Genomic DNA, 21,454 nt, shown 5'->3' with positions numbered 1-21,454 from the left:
ACAGCATCTGTTGCTTCAACCACAGATCTGTCTGACACCACAACAAGTACAGATACAACAACATCTTTGGCTTACACAACCACTGCTCCATCATCATCACATACTTCACCAACATCAATAGCTAATGGAGAAAAAACAACTGTGACTGAGACCACAATATCTAGTTATGCGACAACAACTTTGGATTCAGGAACCACACCGCTAATTGTAACAACTGATGCATCAACCACAAGTCTGTCTGACAGCACCACATCTACAGATGCAACAACAACTTTGTCTTCCACAACCATGCCCCAAACATCCTCAAGTATTGCACCAACATCAACGTCTAGTGGAGCAACAACAACTGTGCCTGACAGTACAAAATCTAGTGATGCAAACATTTCAGATTCCACAACCACTCCTGTAATATTAATCACAGATGCATCAACCGCAACTGTGCCTGACTCCACAACAAGTACTGATGCATCAACAACTTTGGCTACCAATGTCTTACTTCAGTCATCATCAACTCTGGCACCAACATCAACAACATCTGATGCAACAACCACAACTCTGCTTGACACCAATACAACTATTGATGTGACAACAACTTTATCTTCCCAATCCACCGAATCAACATCCTCAACTATTGCACCAACAGCGACAGCATCTGTTGCTTCTACTACAGATCTGTCTGACACCACAACAAGTACAGATACAACAACATCTTTGGCTTCCACAACCACCACTCAATCATCACCACATATTTCAACAAGATCAATAGCTAATGGAGAAACAACAACTGTGACTGAGACCACAATATCTAGTTATGCGACAACAACTTTGGATTCAGGAACCGCACCGCTAATTGTAACAACTGATGCATCAACCACAAGTCTGTCTGACAGCACCACATCTACAGATGCAACAACAACTTTGGCTTCCACAACCATGCCCCAAACATCCTCAAGTATTGCACCAACATCAACGTCTAGTGGAGCAACAACAACTGTGCCTGACAGTACAAAATCTAGTGATGCAAACATTTCAGATTCCACAACCTTTCCTGTAATATTAATCACAGATGCATCAACTGTAACTGTGCCTGACTCCACAAGTACTGATGCATCAACAAATTTGGCTACCAAAGTCTCACTTCCGTCATCATCCACTCTGGCACCAACATCAACAACATCTGATGCAACAACCACAACTCTGCCTGACACCAAAACAACTATTGATGTGACAACAACTTTATCTTCCCAATCCACTGAACCATTATCCTCAACTATTGTAACAACATCGACAGCATCTGTTGCTTCAACTACAGATCTGTCTGACACCACGACAAGTACAGATACAAAAACATCTTTGGCTTCCACAACCATTGCTCAATCATCATCACATACTTCACCAACATCAATAGCTAATGGAGAAACAACAACGGTGACTGAGACCACAATATCTAGTTATGCGACAACAACTTTGGATTCAGGAACCGCACCGCTAATTGTAACAACTGATGCATCAACCACAAGTCTGTCTGACAGCACCACATCTACAGATGCAACAACAACTTTGGCTTCCACAACCATGCCCCAAACATCCTCAAGTATTGCACCAACATCAACGTCTAGTGGAGCAACAACAACTGTGCCTGACAGTACAAAATCTAGTGATGCAAAAATTTCAGATTCCACAACCACTCCTGTAATATTAATCACAGATGCATCAACCGCAACTGTGCCTGACTCCACAACAAGTACTGATGCATCAACAACTTTGGCTACCAATGTCTTACTTCAGTCATCATCAACTCTGGCACCAACATCAACAACATCTGATGCAACAACCACAACTCTGCTTGACACCAATACAACTATTGATGTGACAACAACTTTATCTTCCCAATCCACCGAATCAACATCATCAACTATTGCACCAACATCGACAGCATCTGTTGCTTCTACTACAGATCTGTCTGACACCACAACAAGTACAGATACAACAACATCTTTGGCTTCCACAACCACCGCTCAATCATCATCACATACTTCACCAACATCAATAGCTAATGGAGAAACAACAACTGTGACTGAGACCACAATATCTAGTTATGCGACAACAACTTTGGATTCAGGAACCGCACCGCTAATTGTAACAACTGATGCATCAACCACAAGTCTGTCTGACAGCACCACATCTACAGATGCAACAACAACTTTGGCTTCCACAACCATGCCCCAAACATCCTCAAGTATTGCACCAACATCAACGTCTAGTGGAGCAACAACAACTGTGCCTGACAGTACAAAATCTAGTGATGCAAACATTTCAGATTCCACAACCACTCCTGTAATATTAATCACAGATGCATCAACCGCAACTGTGCCTGACTCCACAACAAGTACTGATGCATCAACAACTTTGGCTACCAATGTCTTACTTCAGTCATCATCAACTCTGGCACCAACATCAACAACATCTGATGCAACAACCACAACTCTGCTTGACACCAATACAACTATTGATGTGACAACAACTTTATCTTCCCAATCCACCGAATCAACATCATCAACTATTGCACCAACATCGACAGCATCTGTTGCTTCTACTACAGATCTGTCTGACACCACAACAAGTACAGATACAACAACATCTTTGGCTTCCACAACCACCGCTCAATCATCATCACATACTTCACCAACATCAATAGCTAATGGAGAAACAACAACTGTGACTGAGACCACAATATCTAGTTATCGACAACAACTTTGGATTCAGGAACCGCACCGCTAATTGTAACAACTGATGCATCAACCACAAGTCTGTCTGACAGCACCACATCTACAGATGCAACAACAACTTTGGCTTCCACAACCATGCCCCAAACATCCTCAAGTATTGCACCAACATCAACGTCTAGTGGAGCAACAACAACTGTGCCTGACAGTACAAAATCTAGTGATGCAAACATTTCAGATTCCACAACCACTCCTGTAATATTAATCACAGATGCATCAACCGCAACTGTGCCTGACTCCACAACAAGTACTGATGCATCAACAACTTTGGCTACCAATGTCTTACTTCAGTCATCATCAACTCTGGCACCAACATCAACAACATCTGATGCAACAACCACAACTCTGCTTGACACCAATACAACTATTGATGTGACAACAACTTTATCTTCCCAATCCACCGAATCAACATCATCAACTATTGCACCAACATCGACAGCATCTGTTGCTTCTACTACAGATCTGTCTGACACCACAACAAGTACAGATACAACAACATCTTTGGCTTCCACAACCACCGCTCAATCATCATCACATACTTCACCAACATCAATAGCTAATGGAGAAACAACAACTGTGACTGAGACCACAATATCTAGTTATGCGACAACAACTTTGGATTCAGGAACGCACCGCTAATTGTAACAACTGATGCATCAACCACAAGTCTGTCTGACAGCACCACATCTACAGATGCAACAACAACTTTGGCTTCCACAACCATGCCCCAAACATCCTCAAGTATTGCACCAACATCAACGTCTAGTGGAGCAACAACAACTGTGCCTGACAGTACAAAATCTAGTGATGCAAACATTTCAGATTCCACAACCACTCCTGTAATATTAATCACAGATGCATCAACCGCAACTGTGCCTGACTCCACAACAAGTACTGATGCATCAACAACTTTGGCTACCAATGTCTTACTTCAGTCATCATCAACTCTGGCACCAACATCAACAACATCTGATGCAACAACCACAACTCTGCTTGACACCAATACAACTATTGATGTGACAACAACTTTATCTTCCCAATCCACCGAATCAACATCATCAACTATTGCACCAACATCGACAGCATCTGTTGCTTCTACTACAGATCTGTCTGACACCACAACAAGTACAGATACAACAACATCTTTGGCTTCCACAACCACCGCTCAGTCATCATCACATACTTCACCAACATCAATAGCTAATGGAGAAACAACAACTGTGACTGAGACCACAATATCTAGTTATGCGACAACAACTTTGGATTCAGGAACCGCACCGCTAATTGTAACAACTGATGCATCAACCACAAGTCTGTCTGACAGCACCACATCTACAGATGCAACAACAACTTTGGCTTCCACAACCATGCCCCAAACATCCTCAAGTATTGCACCAACATCAACGTCTAGTGGAGCAACAACAACTGTGCCTGACAGTACAAAATCTAGTGATGCAAACATTTCAGATTCCACAACCACTCCTGTAATATTAATCACAGATGCATCAACCGCAACTGTGCCTGACTCCACAACAAGTACTGATGCATCAACAACTTTGGCTACCAATGTCTTACTTCAGTCATCATCAACTCTGGCACCAACATCAACAACATCTGATGCAACAACCACAACTCTGCTTGACACCAATACAACTATTGATGTGACAACAACTTTATCTTCCCAATCCACCGAATCAACATCATCAACTATTGCACCAACATCGACAGCATCTGTTGCTTCTACTACAGATCTGTCTGACACCACAACAAGTACAGATACAACAACATCTTTGGCTTCCACAACCACCGCTCAATCATCATCACATACTTCACCAACATCAATAGCTAATGGAGAAACAACAACTGTGACTGAGACCACAATATCTAGTTATGCGACAACAACTTTGGATTCAGGAACCGCACCGCTAATTGTAACAACTGATGCATCAACCACAAGTCTGTCTGACAGCACCACATCTACAGATGCAACAACAACTTTGGCTTCCACAACCATGCCCCAAACATCCTCAAGTATTGCACCAACATCAACGTCTAGTGGAGCAACAACAACTGTGCCTGACAGTACAAAATCTAGTGATGCAAACATTTCAGATTCCACAACCACTCCTGTAATATTAATCACAGATGCATCAACCGCAACTGTGCCTGACTCCACAACAAGTACTGATGCATCAACAACTTTGGCTACCAATGTCTTACTTCAGTCATCATCAACTCTGGCACCAACATCAACAACATCTGATGCAACAACCACAACTCTGCTTGACACCAATACAACTATTGATGTGACAACAACTTTATCTTCCCAATCCACCGAATCAACATCATCAACTATTGCACCAACATCGACAGCATCTGTTGCTTCTACTACAGATCTGTCTGACACCACAACAAGTACAGATACAACAACATCTTTGGCTTCCACAACCACCGCTCAATCATCATCACATACTTCACCAACATCAATAGCTAATGGAGAAACAACAACTGTGACTGAGACCACAATATCTAGTTATGCGACAACAACTTTGGATTCAGGAACCGCACCGCTAATTGTAACAACTGATGCATCAACCACAAGTCTGTCTGACAGCACCACATCTACAGATGCAACAACAACTTTGGCTTCCACAACCATGCCCCAAACATCCTCAAGTATTGCACCAACATCAACGTCTAGTGGAGCAACAACAACTGTGCCTGACAGTACAAAATCTAGTGATGCAAACATTTCAGATTCCACAACCACTCCTGTAATATTAATCACAGATGCATCAACCGCAACTGTGCCTGACTCCACAACAAGTACTGATGCATCAACAACTTTGGCTACCAATGTCTTACTTCAGTCATCATCAACTCTGGCACCAACATCAACAACATCTGATGCAACAACCACAACTCTGCTTGACACCAATACAACTATTGATGTGACAACAACTTTATCTTCCCAATCCACCGAATCAACATCATCAACTATTGCACCAACATCGACAGCATCTGTTGCTTCTACTACAGATCTGTCTGACACCACAACAAGTACAGATACAACAACATCTTTGGCTTCCACAACCACCGCTCAATCATCATCACATACTTCACCAACATCAATAGCTAATGGAGAAACAACAACTGTGACTGAGACCACAATATCTAGTTATGCGACAACAACTTTGGATTCAGGAACCGCACCGCTAATTGTAACAACTGATGCATCAACCACAAGTCTGTCTGACAGCACCACATCTACAGATGCATCAACAACTTTGGCTTCCACAACCATGCCCCAAACATCCTCAAGTATTGCACCAACATCAACGTCTAGTGGAGCAACAACAACTGTGCCTGACAGTACAAAATCTAGTGATGCAAAAATTTCAGATTCCACAACCACTCCTGTAATATTAATCACAGATGCATCAACCGCAACTGTGCCTGACTCCACAACAAGTACTGATGCATCAACAACTTTGGCTACCAATGTCTTACTTCAGTCATCATCAACTCTGGCACCAACATCAACAACATCTGATGCAACAACCACAACTCTGCTTGACACCAATACAACTATTGATGTGACAACAACTTTATCTTCCCAATCCACCGAATCAACATCATCAACTATTGCACCAACATCGACAGCATCTGTTGCTTCTACTACAGATCTGTCTGACACCACAACAAGTACAGATACAACAACATCTTTGGCTTCCACAACCACCGCTCAATCATCATCACATACTTCACCAACATCAATAGCTAATGGAGAAACAACAACTGTGACTGAGACCACAATATCTAGTTATGCGACAACAACTTTGGATTCAGGAACCGCACCGCTAATTGTAACAACTGATGCATCAACCACAAGTCTGTCTGACAGCACCACATCTACAGATGCAACAACAACTTTGGCTTCCACAACCATGCCCCAAACATCCTCAAGTATTGCACCAACATCAACGTCTAGTGGAGCAACAACAACTGTGCCTGACAGTACAAAATCTAGTGATGCAAACATTTCAGATTCCACAACCACTCCTGTAATATTAATCACAGATGCATCAACCGCAACTGTGCCTGACTCCACAACAAGTACTGATGCATCAACAACTTTGGCTACCAATGTCTTACTTCAGTCATCATCAACTCTGGCACCAACATCAACAACATCTGATGCAACAACCACAACTCTGCTTGACACCAATACAACTATTGATGTGACAACAACTTTATCTTCCCAATCCACCGAATCAACATCATCAACTATTGCACCAACATCGACAGCATCTGTTGCTTCTACTACAGATCTGTCTGACACCACAACAAGTACAGATACAACAACATCTTTGGCTTCCACAACCACCGCTCAATCATCATCACATACTTCACCAACATCAATAGCTAATGGAGAAACAACAACTGTGACTGAGACCACAATATCTAGTTATGCGCGACAACAACTTTGGATTCAGGAACCGCACCGCTAATTGTAACAACTGATGCATCAACCACAAGTCTGTCTGACAGCACCACATCTACAGATGCAACAACAACTTTGGCTTCCACAACCATGCCCCAAACATCCTCAAGTATTGCACCAACATCAACGTCTAGTGGAGCAACAACAACTGTGCCTGACAGTACAAAATCTAGTGATGCAAACATTTCAGATTCCACAACCACTCCTGTAATATTAATCACAGATGCATCAACCGCAACTGTGCCTGACTCCACAACAAGTACTGATGCATCAACAACTTTGGCTACCAATGTCTTACTTCAGTCATCATCAACTCTGGCACCAACATCAACAACATCTGATGCAACAACCACAACTCTGCTTGACACCAATACAACTATTGATGTGACAACAACTTTATCTTCCCAATCCACCGAATCAACATCATCAACTATTGCACCAACATCGACAGCATCCTGTTGCTTCTACTACAGATCTGTCTGACACCACAACAAGTACAGATACAACAACATCTTTGGCTTCCACAACCACCGCTCAGTCATCATCACATACTTCACCAACATCAATAGCTAATGGAGAAACAACAACTGTGACTGAGACCACAATATCTAGTTATGCGACAACAACTTTGGATTCAGGAACCGCACCGCTAATTGTAACAACTGATGCATCAACCACAAGTCTGTCTGACAGCACCACATCTACAGATGCAACAACAACTTTGGCTTCCACAACCATGCCCCAAACATCCTCAAGTATTGCACCAACATCAACGTCTAGTGGAGCAACAACAACTGTGCCTGACAGTACAAAATCTAGTGATGCAAACATTTCAGATTCCACAACCACTCCTGTAATATTAATCACAGATGCATCAACCGCAACTGTGCCTGACTCCACAACAAGTACTGATGCATCAACAACTTTGGCTACCAATGTCTTACTTCAGTCATCATCAACTCTGGCACCAACATCAACAACATCTGATGCAACAACCACAACTCTGCTTGACACCAATACAACTATTGATGTGACAACAACTTTATCTTCCCAATCCACCGAATCAACATCATCAACTATTGCACCAACATCGACAGCATCTGTTGCTTCTACTACAGATCTGTCTGACACCACAACAAGTACAGATACAACAACATCTTTGGCTTCCACAACCACCGCTCAGTCATCATCACATACTTCACCAACATCAATAGCTAATGGAGAAACAACAACTGTGACTGAGACCACAATATCTAGTTATGCGACAACAACTTTGGATTCAGGAACCGCACCGCTAATTGTAACAACTGATGCATCAACCACAAGTCTGTCTGACAGCACCACATCTACAGATGCAACAACAACTTTGGCTTCCACAACCATGCCCCAAACATCCTCAAGTATTGCACCAACATCAACGTCTAGTGGAGCAACAACAACTGTGCCTGACAGTACAAAATCTAGTGATGCAAACATTTCAGATTCCACAACCACTCCTGTAATATTAATCACAGATGCATCAACCGCAACTGTGCCTGACTCCACAACAAGTACTGATGCATCAACAACTTTGGCTACCAATGTCTTACTTCAGTCATCATCAACTCTGGCACCAACATCAACAACATCTGATGCAACAACCACAACTCTGCTTGACACCAATACAACTATTGATGTGACAACAACTTTATCTTCCCAATCCACCGAATCAACATCATCAACTATTGCACCAACATCGACAGCATCTGTTGCTTCTACTACAGATCTGTCTGACACACAACAAGTACAGATACAACAACATCTTTGGCTTCCACAACCACCGCTCAGTCATCATCACATACTTCACCAACATCAATAGCTAATGGAGAAACAACAACTGTGACTGAGACCACAATATCTAGTTATGCGACAACAACTTTGGATTCAGGAACCGCACCGCTAATTGTAACAACTGATGCATCAACCACAAGTCTGTCTGACAGCACCACATCTACAGATGCAACAACAACTTTGGCTTCCACAACCATGCCCCAAACATCCTCAAGTATTGCACCAACATCAACGTCTAGTGGAGCAACAACAACTGTGCCTGACAGTACAAAATCTAGTGATGCAAACATTTCAGATTCCACAACCACTCCTGTAATATTAATCACAGATGCATCAACCGCAACTGTGCCTGACTCCACAACAAGTACTGATGCATCAACAACTTTGGCTACCAATGTCTTACTTCAGTCATCATCAACTCTGGCACCAACATCAACAACATCTGATGCAACAACCACAACTCTGCTTGACACCAATACAACTATTGATGTGACAACAACTTTATCTTCCCAATCCACCGAATCAACATCATCAACTATTGCACCAACATCGACAGCATCTGTTGCTTCTACTACAGATCTGTCTGACACCACAACAAGTACAGATACAACAACATCTTTGGCTTCCACAACCACCGCTCAGTCATCATCACATACTTCACCAACATCAATAGCTAATGGAGAAACAACAACTGTGACTGAGACCACAATATCTAGTTATGCGACAACAACTTTGGATTCAGGAACCGCACCGCTAATTGTAACAACTGATGCATCAACCACAAGTCTGTCTGACAGCACCACATCTACAGATGCAACAACAACTTTGGCTTCCACAACCATGCCCCAAACATCCTCAAGTATTGCACCAACATCAACGTCTAGTGGAGCAACAACAACTGTGCCTGACAGTACAAAATCTAGTGATGCAAACATTTCAGATTCCACAACCACTCCTGTAATATTAATCACAGATGCATCAACCGCAACTGTGCCTGACTCCACAACAAGTACTGATGCATCAACAACTTTGGCTACCAATGTCTTACTTCAGTCATCATCAACTCTGGCACCAACATCAACAACATCTGATGCAACAACCACAACTCTGCTTGACACCAATACAACTATTGATGTGACAACAACTTTATCTTCCCAATCCACCGAATCAACATCATCAACTATTGCACCAACATCGACAGCATCTGTTGCTTCTACTACAGATCTGTCTGACACCACAACAAGTACAGATACAACAACATCTTTGGCTTCCACAACCACCGCTCAGTCATCATCACATACTTCACCAACATCAATAGCTAATGGAGAAACAACAACTGTGACTGAGACCACAATATCTAGTTATGCGACAACAACTTTGGATTCAGGAACCGCACCGCTAATTGTAACAACTGATGCATCAACCACAAGTCTGTCTGACAGCACCACATCTACAGATGCAACAACAACTTTGGCTTCCACAACCATGCCCCAAACATCCTCAAGTATTGCACCAACATCAACGTCTAGTGGAGCAACAACAACTGTGCCTGACAGTACAAAATCTAGTGATGCAAACATTTCAGATTCCACAACCACTCCTGTAATATTAATCACAGATGCATCAACCGCAACTGTGCCTGACTCCACAACAAGTACTGATGCATCAACAACTTTGGCTACCAATGTCTTACTTCAGTCATCATCAACTCTGGCACCAACATCAACAACATCTGATGCAACAACCACAACTCTGCTTGACACCAATACAACTATTGATGTGACAACAACTTTATCTTCCCAATCCACCGAATCAACATCATCAACTATTGCACCAACATCGACAGCATCTGTTGCTTCTACTACAGATCTGTCTGACACCACAACAAGTACAGATACAACAACATCTTTGGCTTCCACAACCACCGCTCAGTCATCATCACATACTTCACCAACATCAATAGCTAATGGAGAAACAACAACTGTGACTGAGACCACAATATCTAGTTATGCGACAACAACTTTGGATTCAGGAACCGCACCGCTAATTGTAACAACTGATGCATCAACCACAAGTCTGTCTGACAGCACCACATCTACAGATGCAACAACAACTTTGGCTTCCACAACCATGCCCCAAACATCCTCAAGTATTGCACCAACATCAACGTCTAGTGGAGCAACAACAACTGTGCCTGACAGTACAAAATCTAGTGATGCAAACATTTCAGATTCCACAACCACTCCTGTAATATTAATCACAGATGCATCAACCGCAACTGTGCCTGACTCCACAACAAGTACTGATGCATCAACAACTTTGGCTACCAATGTCTTACTTCAGTCATCATCAACTCTGGCACCAACATCAACAACATCTGATGCAACAACCACAACTCTGCTTGACACCAATACAACTATTGATGTGACAACAACTTTATCTTCCCAATCCACCGAATCAACATCATCAACTATTGCACCAACATCGACAGCATCTGTTGCTTCTACTACAGATCTGTCTGACACCACAACAAGTACAGATACAACAACATCTTTGGCTTCCACAACCACCGCTCAGTCATCATCACATACTTCACCAACATCAATAGCTAATGGAGAAACAACAACTGTGACTGAGACCACAATATCTAGTTATGCGACAACAACTTTGGATTCAGGAACCGCACCGCTAATTGTAACAACTGATGCATCAACCACAAGTCTGTCTGACAGCACCACATCTACAGATGCAACAACAACTTTGGCTTCCACAACCATGCCCCAAACATCCTCAAGTATTGCACCAACATCAACGTCTAGTGGAGCAACAACAACTGTGCCTGACAGTACAAAATCTAGTGATGCAAACATTTCAGATTCCACAACCACTCCTGTAATATTAATCACAGATGCATCAACCGCAACTGTGCCTGACTCCACAACAAGTACTGATGCATCAACAACTTTGGCTACCAATGTCTTACTTCAGTCATCATCAACTCTGGCACCAACATCAACAACATCTGATGCAACAACCACAACTCTGCTTGACACCAATACAACTATTGATGTGACAACAACTTTATCTTCCCAATCCACCGAATCAACATCATCAACTATTGCACCAACATCGACAGCATCTGTTGCTTCTACTACAGATCTGTCTGACACCACAACAAGTACAGATACAACAACATCTTTGGCTTCCACAACCACCGCTCAATCATCATCACATACTTCACCAACATCAATAGCTAATGGAGAAACAACAACTGTGACTGAGACCACAATATCTAGTTATGCGACAACAACTTTGGATTCAGGAACCGCACCGCTAATTGTAACAACTGATGCATCAACCACAAGTCTGTCTGACAGCACCACATCTACAGATGCAACAACAACTTTGGCTTCCACAACCATGCCCCAAACATCCTCAAGTATTGCACCAACATCAACGTCTAGTGGAGCAACAACAACTGTGCCTGACAGTACAAAATCTAGTGATGCAAACATTTCAGATTCCACAACCACTCCTGTAATATTAATCACAGATGCATCAACCGCAACTGTGCCTGACTCCACAACAAGTACTGATGCATCAACAACTTTGGCTACCAATGTCTTACTTCAGTCATCATCAACTCTGGCACCAACATCAACAACATCTGATGCAACAACCACAACTCTGCTTGACACCAATACAACTATTGATGTGACAACAACTTTATCTTCCCAATCCACCGAATCAACATCATCAACTATTGCACCAACATCGACAGCATCTGTTGCTTCTACTACAGATCTGTCTGACACCACAACAAGTACAGATACAACAACATCTTTGGCTTCCACAACCACCGCTCAGTCATCATCACATACTTCACCAACATCAATAGCTAATGGAGAAACAACAACTGTGACTGAGACCACAATATCTAGTTATGCGACAACAACTTTGGATTCAGGGAACCGCACCGCTAATTGTAACAACTGATGCATCAACCACAAGTCTGTCTGACAGCACCACATCTACAGATGCAACAACAACTTTGGCTTCCACAACCATGCCCCAAACATCCTCAAGTATTGCACCAACATCAACGTCTAGTGGAGCAACAACAACTGTGCCTGACAGTACAAAATCTAGTGATGCAAACATTTCAGATTCCACAACCACTCCTGTAATATTAATCACAGATGCATCAACCGCAACTGTGCCTGACTCCACAACAAGTACTGATGCATCAACAACTTTGGCTACCAATGTCTTACTTCAGTCATCATCAACTCTGGCACCAACATCAACAACATCTGATGCAACAACCACAACTCTGCTTGACACCAATACAACTATTGATGTGACAACAACTTTATCTTCCCAATCCACCGAATCAACATCATCAACTATTGCACCAACATCGACAGCATCTGTTGCTTCTACTACAGATCTGTCTGACACCACAACAAGTACAGATACAACAACATCTTTGGCTTCCACAACCACCGCTCAGTCATCATCACATACTTCACCAACATCAATAGCTAATGGAGAAACAACAACTGTGACTGAGACCACAATATCTAGTTATGCGACAACAACTTTGGATTCAGGAACCGCACCGCTAATTGTAACAACTGATGCATCAACCACAAGTCTGTCTGACAGCACCACATCTACAGATGCAACAACAACTTTGGCTTCCACAACCATGCCCCAAACATCCTCAAGTATTGCACCAACATCAACGTCTAGTGGAGCAACAACAACTGTGCCTGACAGTACAAAATCTAGTGATGCAAACATTTCAGATTCCACAACCACTCCTGTAATATTAATCACAGATGCATCAACCGCAACTGTGCCTGACTCCACAACAAGTACTGATGCATCAACAACTTTGGCTACCAATGTCTTACTTCAGTCATCATCAACTCTGGCACCAACATCAACAACATCTGATGCAACAACCACAACTCTGCTTGACACCAATACAACTATTGATGTGACAACAACTTTATCTTCCCAATCCACCGAATCAACATCATCAACTATTGCACCAACATCGACAGCATCTGTTGCTTCTACTACAGATCTGTCTGACACCACAACAAGTACAGATACAACAACATCTTTGGCTTCCACAACCACCGCTCAGTCATCATCACATACTTCACCAACATCAATAGCTAATGGAGAAACAACAACTGTGACTGAGACCACAATATCTAGTTATGCGACAACAACTTTGGATTCAGGAACCGCACCGCTAATTGTAACAACTGATGCATCAACCACAAGTCTGTCTGACAGCACCACATCTACAGATGCAACAACAACTTTGGCTTCCACAACCATGCCCCAAACATCCTCAAGTATTGCACCAACATCAACGTCTAGTGGAGCAACAACAACTGTGCCTGACAGTACAAAATCTAGTGATGCAAACATTTCAGATTCCACAACCACTCCTGTAATATTAATCACAGATGCATCAACCGCAACTGTGCCTGACTCCACAACAAGTACTGATGCATCAACAACTTTGGCTACCAATGTCTTACTTCAGTCATCATCAACTCTGGCACCAACATCAACAACATCTGATGCAACAACCACAACTCTGCTTGACACCAATACAACTATTGATGTGACAACAACTTTATCTTCCCAATCCACCGAATCAACATCATCAACTATTGCACCAACATCGACAGCATCTGTTGCTTCTACTACAGATCTGTCTGACACCACAACAAGTACAGATACAACAACATCTTTGGCTTCCACAACCACCGCTCAGTCATCATCACATACTTCACCAACATCAATAGCTAATGGAGAAACAACAACTGTGACTGAGACCACAATATCTAGTTATGCGACAACAACTTTGGATTCAGGAACCGCACCGCTAATTGTAACAACTGATGCATCAACCACAAGTCTGTCTGACAGCACCACATCTACAGATGCAACAACAACTTTGGCTTCCACAACCATGCCCCAAACATCCTCAAGTATTGCACCAACATCAACGTCTAGTGGAGCAACAACAACTGTGCCTGACAGTACAAAATCTAGTGATGCAAACATTTCAGATTCCACAACCACTCCTGTAATATTAATCACAGATGCATCAACCGCAACTGTGCCTGACTCCACAACAAGTACTGATGCATCAACAACTTTGGCTACCAATGTCTTACTTCAGTCATCATCAACTCTGGCACCAACATCAACAACATCTGATGCAACAACCACAACTCTGCTTGACACCAATACAACTATTGATGTGACAACAACTTTATCTTCCCAATCCACCGAATCAACATCATCAACTATTGCACCAACATCGACAGCATCTGTTGCTTCTACTACAGATCTGTCTGACACCACAACAAGTACAGATACAACAACATCTTTGGCTTCCACAACCACCGCTCAGTCATCATCACATACTTCACCAACATCAATAGCTAATGGAGAAACAACAACTGTGACTGAGACCACAATATCTAGTTATGCGACAACAACTTTGGATTCAGGAACCGCACCGCTAATTGTAACAACTGATGCATCAACCACAAGTCTGTCTGACAGCACCACATCTACAGATGCAACAACAACTTTGGCTTCCACAACCATGCCCCAAACATCCTCAAGTATTGCACCAACATCAACGTCTAGTGGAGCAACAACAACTGTGCCTGACAGTACAAAATCTAGTGATGCAAACATTTCAGATTCCACAACCACTCCTGTAATATTAATCACAGATGCATCAACCGCAACTGTGCCTGACTCCACAACAAGTACTGATGCATCAACAACTTTGGCTACCAATGTCTTACTTCAGTCATCATCAACTCTGGCACCAACATCAACAACATCTGATGCAACAACCACAACTCTGCTTGACACCAATACAACTATTGATGTGACAACAACTTTATCTTCCCAATCCACCGAATCAACATCATCAACTATTGCACCAACATCGACAGCATCTGTTGCTTCTACTACAGATCTGTCTGACACCACAACAAGTACAGATACAACAACATCTTTGGCTTCCACAACCACCGCTCAGTCATCATCACATACTTCACCAACATCAATAGCTAATGGAGAAACAACAACTGTGACTGAGACCACAATATCTAGTTATGCGACAACAACTTTGGATTCAGGAACCGCACCGCTAATTGTAACAACTGATGCATCAACCACAAGTCTGTCTGACAGCACCACATCTACAGATGCAACAACAACTTTGGCTTCCACAACCATGCCCCAAACATCCTCAAGTATTGCACCAACATCAACGTCTAGTGGAGCAACAACAACTGTGCCTGACAGTACAAAATCTAGTGATGCAAACATTTCAGATTCCACAACCACTCCTGTAATATTAATCACAGATGCATCAACCGCAACTGTGCCTGACTCCACAACAAGTACTGATGCATCAACAACTTTGGCTACCAATGTCTTACTTCAGTCATCATCAACTCTGGCACCAACATCAACAACATCTGATGCAACAACCACAACTCTGCTTGACACCAATACAACTATTGATGTGACAACAACTTTATCTTCCCAATCCACCGAATCAACATCATCAACTATTGCACCAACATCGACAGCATCTGTTGCTTCTACTACAGATCTGTCTGACACCACAACAAGTACAGATACAACAACATCTTTGGCTTCCACAACCACCGCTCAGTCATCATCACATACTTCACCAACATCAATAGCTAATGGAGAAACAACAACTGTGACTGAGACCACAATATCTAGTTATGCGACAACAACTTTGGATTCAGGAACCGCACCGCTAATTGTAACAACTGATGCATCAACCACAAGTCTGTCTGACAGCACCACATCTACAGATGCAACAACAACTTTGGCTTCCACAACCATGCCCCAAACATCCTCAAGTATTGCACCAACATCAACGTCTAGTGGAGCAACAACAACTGTGCCTGACAGTACAAAATCTAGTGATGCAAACATTTCAGATTCCACAACCACTCCTGTAATATTAATCACAGATGCATCAACCGCAACTGTGCCTGACTCCACAACAAGTACTGATGCATCAACAACTTTGGCTACCAATGTCTTACTTCAGTCATCATCAACTCTGGCACCAACATCAACAACATCTGATGCAACAACCACAACTCTGCTTGACACCAATACAACTATTGATGTGACAACAACTTTATCTTCCCAATCCACCGAATCAACATCATCAACTATTGCACCAACATCGACAGCATCTGTTGCTTCTACTACAGATCTGTCTGACACCACAACAAGTACAGATACAACAACATCTTTGGCTTCCACAACCACCGCTCAATCATCATCACATACTTCACCAACATCAATAGCTAATGGAGAAACAACAACTGTGACTGAGACCACAATATCTAGTTATGCGACAACAACTTTGGATTCAGGAACCGCACCGCTAATTGTAACAACTGATGCATCAACCACAAGTCTGTCTGACAGCACCACATCTACAGATGCAACAACAACTTTGGCTTCCACAACCATGCCCCAAACATCCTCAAGTATTGCACCAACATCAACGTCTAGTGGAGCAACAAACAACTGTGCCTGACAGTACAAAATCTAGTGATGCAAACATTTCAGATTCCACAACCACTCCTGTAATATTAATCACAGATGCATCAACCGCAACTGTGCCTGACTCCACAACAAGTACTGATGCATCAACAACTTTGGCTACCAATGTCTTACTTCAGTCATCATCAACTCTGGCACCAACATCAACAACATCTGATGCAACAACCACAACTCTGCTTGACACCAATACAACTATTGATGTGACAACAACTTTATCTTCCCAATCCACCGAATCAACATCATCAACTATTGCACCAACATCGACAGCATCTGTTGCTTCTACTACAGATCTGTCTGACACCACAACAAGTACAGATACAACAACATCTTTGGCTTCCACAACCACCGCTCAATCATCATCACATACTTCACCAACATCAATAGCTAATGGAGAAACAACAACTGTGACTGAGACCACAATATCTAGTTATGCGACAACAACTTTGGATTCAGGAACCGCACCGCTAATTGTAACAACTGATGCATCAACCACAAGTCTGTCTGACAGCACCACATCTACAGATGCAACAACAACTTTGGCTTCCACAACCATGCCCCAAACATCCTCAAGTATTGCACCAACATCAACGTCTAGTGGAGCAACAACAACTGTGCCTGACAGTACAAAATCTAGTGATGCAAACATTTCAGATTCCACAACCACTCCTGTAATATTAATCACAGATGCATCAACCGCAACTGTGCCTGACTCCACAACAAGTACTGATGCATCAACAACTTTGGCTACCAATGTCTTACTTCAGTCATCATCAACTCTGGCACCAACATCAACAACATCTGATGCAACAACCACAACTCTGCTTGACACCAATACAACTATTGATGTGACAACAACTTTATCTTCCCAATCCACCGAATCAACATCATCAACTATTGCACCAACATCGACAGCATCTGTTGCTTCTACTACAGATCTGTCTGACACCACAACAAGTACAGATACAACAACATCTTTGGCTTCCACAACCACCGCTCAATCATCATCACATACTTCACCAACATCAATAGCTAATGGAGAAACAACAACTGTGACTGAGACCACAATATCTAGTTATGCGACAACAACTTTGGATTCAGGAACCGCACCGCTAATTGTAACAACTGATGCATCAACCACAAGTCTGTCTGACAGCACCACATCTACAGATGCAACAACAACTTTGGCTTCCACAACCATGCCCCAAACATCCTCAAGTATTGCACCAACATCAACGTCTAGTGGAGCAACAACAACTGTGCCTGACAGTACAAAATCTAGTGATGCAAAAATTTCAGATTCCACAACCACTCCTGTAATATTAATCACAGATGCATCAACCGCAACTGTGCCTGACTCCACAACAAGTACTGATGCATCAACAACTTTGGCTACCAATGTCTTACTTCAGTCATCATCAACTCTGGCACCAACATCAACAACATCTGATGCAACAACCACAACTCTGCTTGACACCAATACAACTATTGATGTGACAACAACTTTATCTTCCCAATCCACCGAATCAACATCATCAACTATTGCACCAACATCGACAGCATCTGTTGCTTCTACTACAGATCTGTCTGACACCACAACAAGTACAGATACAACAACATCTTTGGCTTCCACAACCACCGCTCAATCATCATCACATACTTCACCAACATCAATAGCTAATGGAGAAACAACAACTGTGACTGAGACCACAATATCTAGTTATGCGACAACAACTTTGGATTCAGGAACCGCACCGCTAATTGTAACAACTGATGCATCAACCACAAGTCTGTCTGACAGCACCACATCTACAGATGCAACAACAACTTTGGCTTCCACAACCATGCCCCAAACATCCTCAAGTATTGCACCAACATCAACGTCTAGTGGAGCAACAACAACTGTGCCTGACAGTACAAAATCTAGTGATGCAAACATTTCAGATTCCACAACCACTCCTGTAATATTAATCACAGATGCATCAACCGCAACTGTGCCTGACTCCACAACAAGTACTGATGCATCAACAACTTTGGCTACCAATGTCTTACTTCAGTCATCATCAACTCTGGCACCAACATCAACAACATCTGATGCAACAACCACAACTCTGCTTGACACCAATACAACTATTGATGTGACAACAACTTTATCTTCCCAATCCACCGAATCAACATCATCAACTATTGCACCAACATCGACAGCATCTGTTGCTTCTACTACAGATCTGTCTGACACCACAACAAGTACAGATACAACAACATCTTTGGCTTCCACAACCACCGCTCAATCATCATCACATACTTCACCAACATCAATAGCTAATGGAGAAACAACAACTGTGACTGAGACCACAATATCTAGTTATGCGACAACAACTTTGGATTCAGGAACCGCACCGCTAATTGTAACAACTGATGCATCAACCACAAGTCTGTCTGACAGCACCACATCTACAGATGCAACAACAACTTTGGCTTCCACAACCATGCCCCAAACATCCTCAAGTATTGCACCAACATCAACGTCTAGTGGAGCAACAACAACTGTGCCTGACAGTACAAAATCTAGTGATGCAAAAATTTCAGATTCCACAACCACTCCTGTAATATTAATCACAGATGCATCAACCGCAACTGTGCCTGACTCCACAACAAGTACTGATGCATCAACAACTTTGGCTACCAATGTCTTACTTCAGTCATCATCAACTCTGGCACCAACATCAACAACATCTGATGCAACAACCACAACTCTGCTTGACACCAATACAACTATTGATGTGACAACAACTTTATCTTCCCAATCCACCGAATCAACATCATCAACTATTGCACCAACATCGACAGCATCTGTTGCTTCTACTACAGATCTGTCTGACACCACAACAAGTACAGATACAACAACATCTTTGGCTTCCACAACCACCGCTCAATCATCATCACATACTTCACCAACATCAATAGCTAATGGAGAAACAACAACTGTGACTGAGACCACAATATCTAGTTATGCGACAACAACTTTGGATTCAGGAACCGCACCGCTAATTGTAACAACTGATGCATCAACCACAAGTCTGTCTGACAGCACCACATCTACAGATGCAACAACAACTTTGGCTTCCACAACCATGCCCCAAACATCCTCAAGTATTGCACCAACATCAACGTCTAGTGGAGCAACAACAACTGTGCCTGACAGTACAAAATCTAGTGATGCAAACATTTCAGATTCCACAACCACTCCTGTAATATTAATCACAGATGCATCAACCGCAACTGTGCCTGACTCCACAACAAGTACTGATGCATCAACAACTTTGGCTACCAATGTCTTACTTCAGTCATCATCAACTCTGGCACCAACATCAACAACATCTGATGCAACAACCACAACTCTGCTTGACACCAATACAACTATTGATGTGACAACAACTTTATCTTCCCAATCCACCGAATCAACATCATCAACTATTGCACCAACATCGACAGCATCTGTTGCTTCTACTACAGATCTGTCTGACACCACAACAAGTACAGATACAACAACATCTTTGGCTTCCACAACCACCGCTCAATCATCATCACATACTTCACCAACATCAATAGCTAATGGAGAAACAACAACTGTGACTGAGACCACAATATCTAGTTATGC

General features: G+C 42.5%; 2 protein-coding genes across 2 annotated transcripts; both read left to right on the top strand.

Moving 5' to 3' along the window:
- The first annotated feature begins 288 nt into the window (after nucleotides 1-288).
- On the top strand, nucleotides 289-14,082 carry LOC122348936 (serine-rich adhesin for platelets-like). The gene is made up of 9 exons (XM_043244828.1): nucleotides 289-307; nucleotides 422-957; nucleotides 2,254-2,301; nucleotides 4,367-4,822; nucleotides 8,060-8,113; nucleotides 10,090-10,629; nucleotides 12,109-12,564; nucleotides 13,223-13,856; nucleotides 14,045-14,082. Exons 1-9 carry the CDS (start codon nucleotides 289-291, stop codon nucleotides 14,080-14,082), a joined length of 2,781 nt encoding a protein of 926 aa, XP_043100763.1.
- Nucleotides 14,083-14,509: 427 nt separating this feature from the next.
- LOC122348927 (mucin-5AC-like) lies at nucleotides 14,510-19,888 on the top strand (the record flags this gene model as incomplete). Its single annotated transcript, XM_043244817.1, has 5 exons — nucleotides 14,510-14,557; nucleotides 16,541-17,080; nucleotides 17,270-17,459; nucleotides 19,126-19,662; nucleotides 19,851-19,888. Coding segments are annotated over 5 exons (1,353 nt in total), but the record flags the coding sequence as incomplete, so codon positions are not given.
- Between the last annotated feature and the right edge of the window lie 1,566 nt (nucleotides 19,889-21,454).

Source organism: Puntigrus tetrazona, chromosome 1, assembly GCF_018831695.1.
Source record: "Puntigrus tetrazona isolate hp1 chromosome 1, ASM1883169v1, whole genome shotgun sequence".
Taxonomy (NCBI): Eukaryota; Metazoa; Chordata; class Actinopteri; order Cypriniformes; family Cyprinidae; genus Puntigrus; species Puntigrus tetrazona.
Note: the sequence above shows the minus strand (reverse complement) of the source record. Positions and strands in the feature narration are given on the sequence as shown.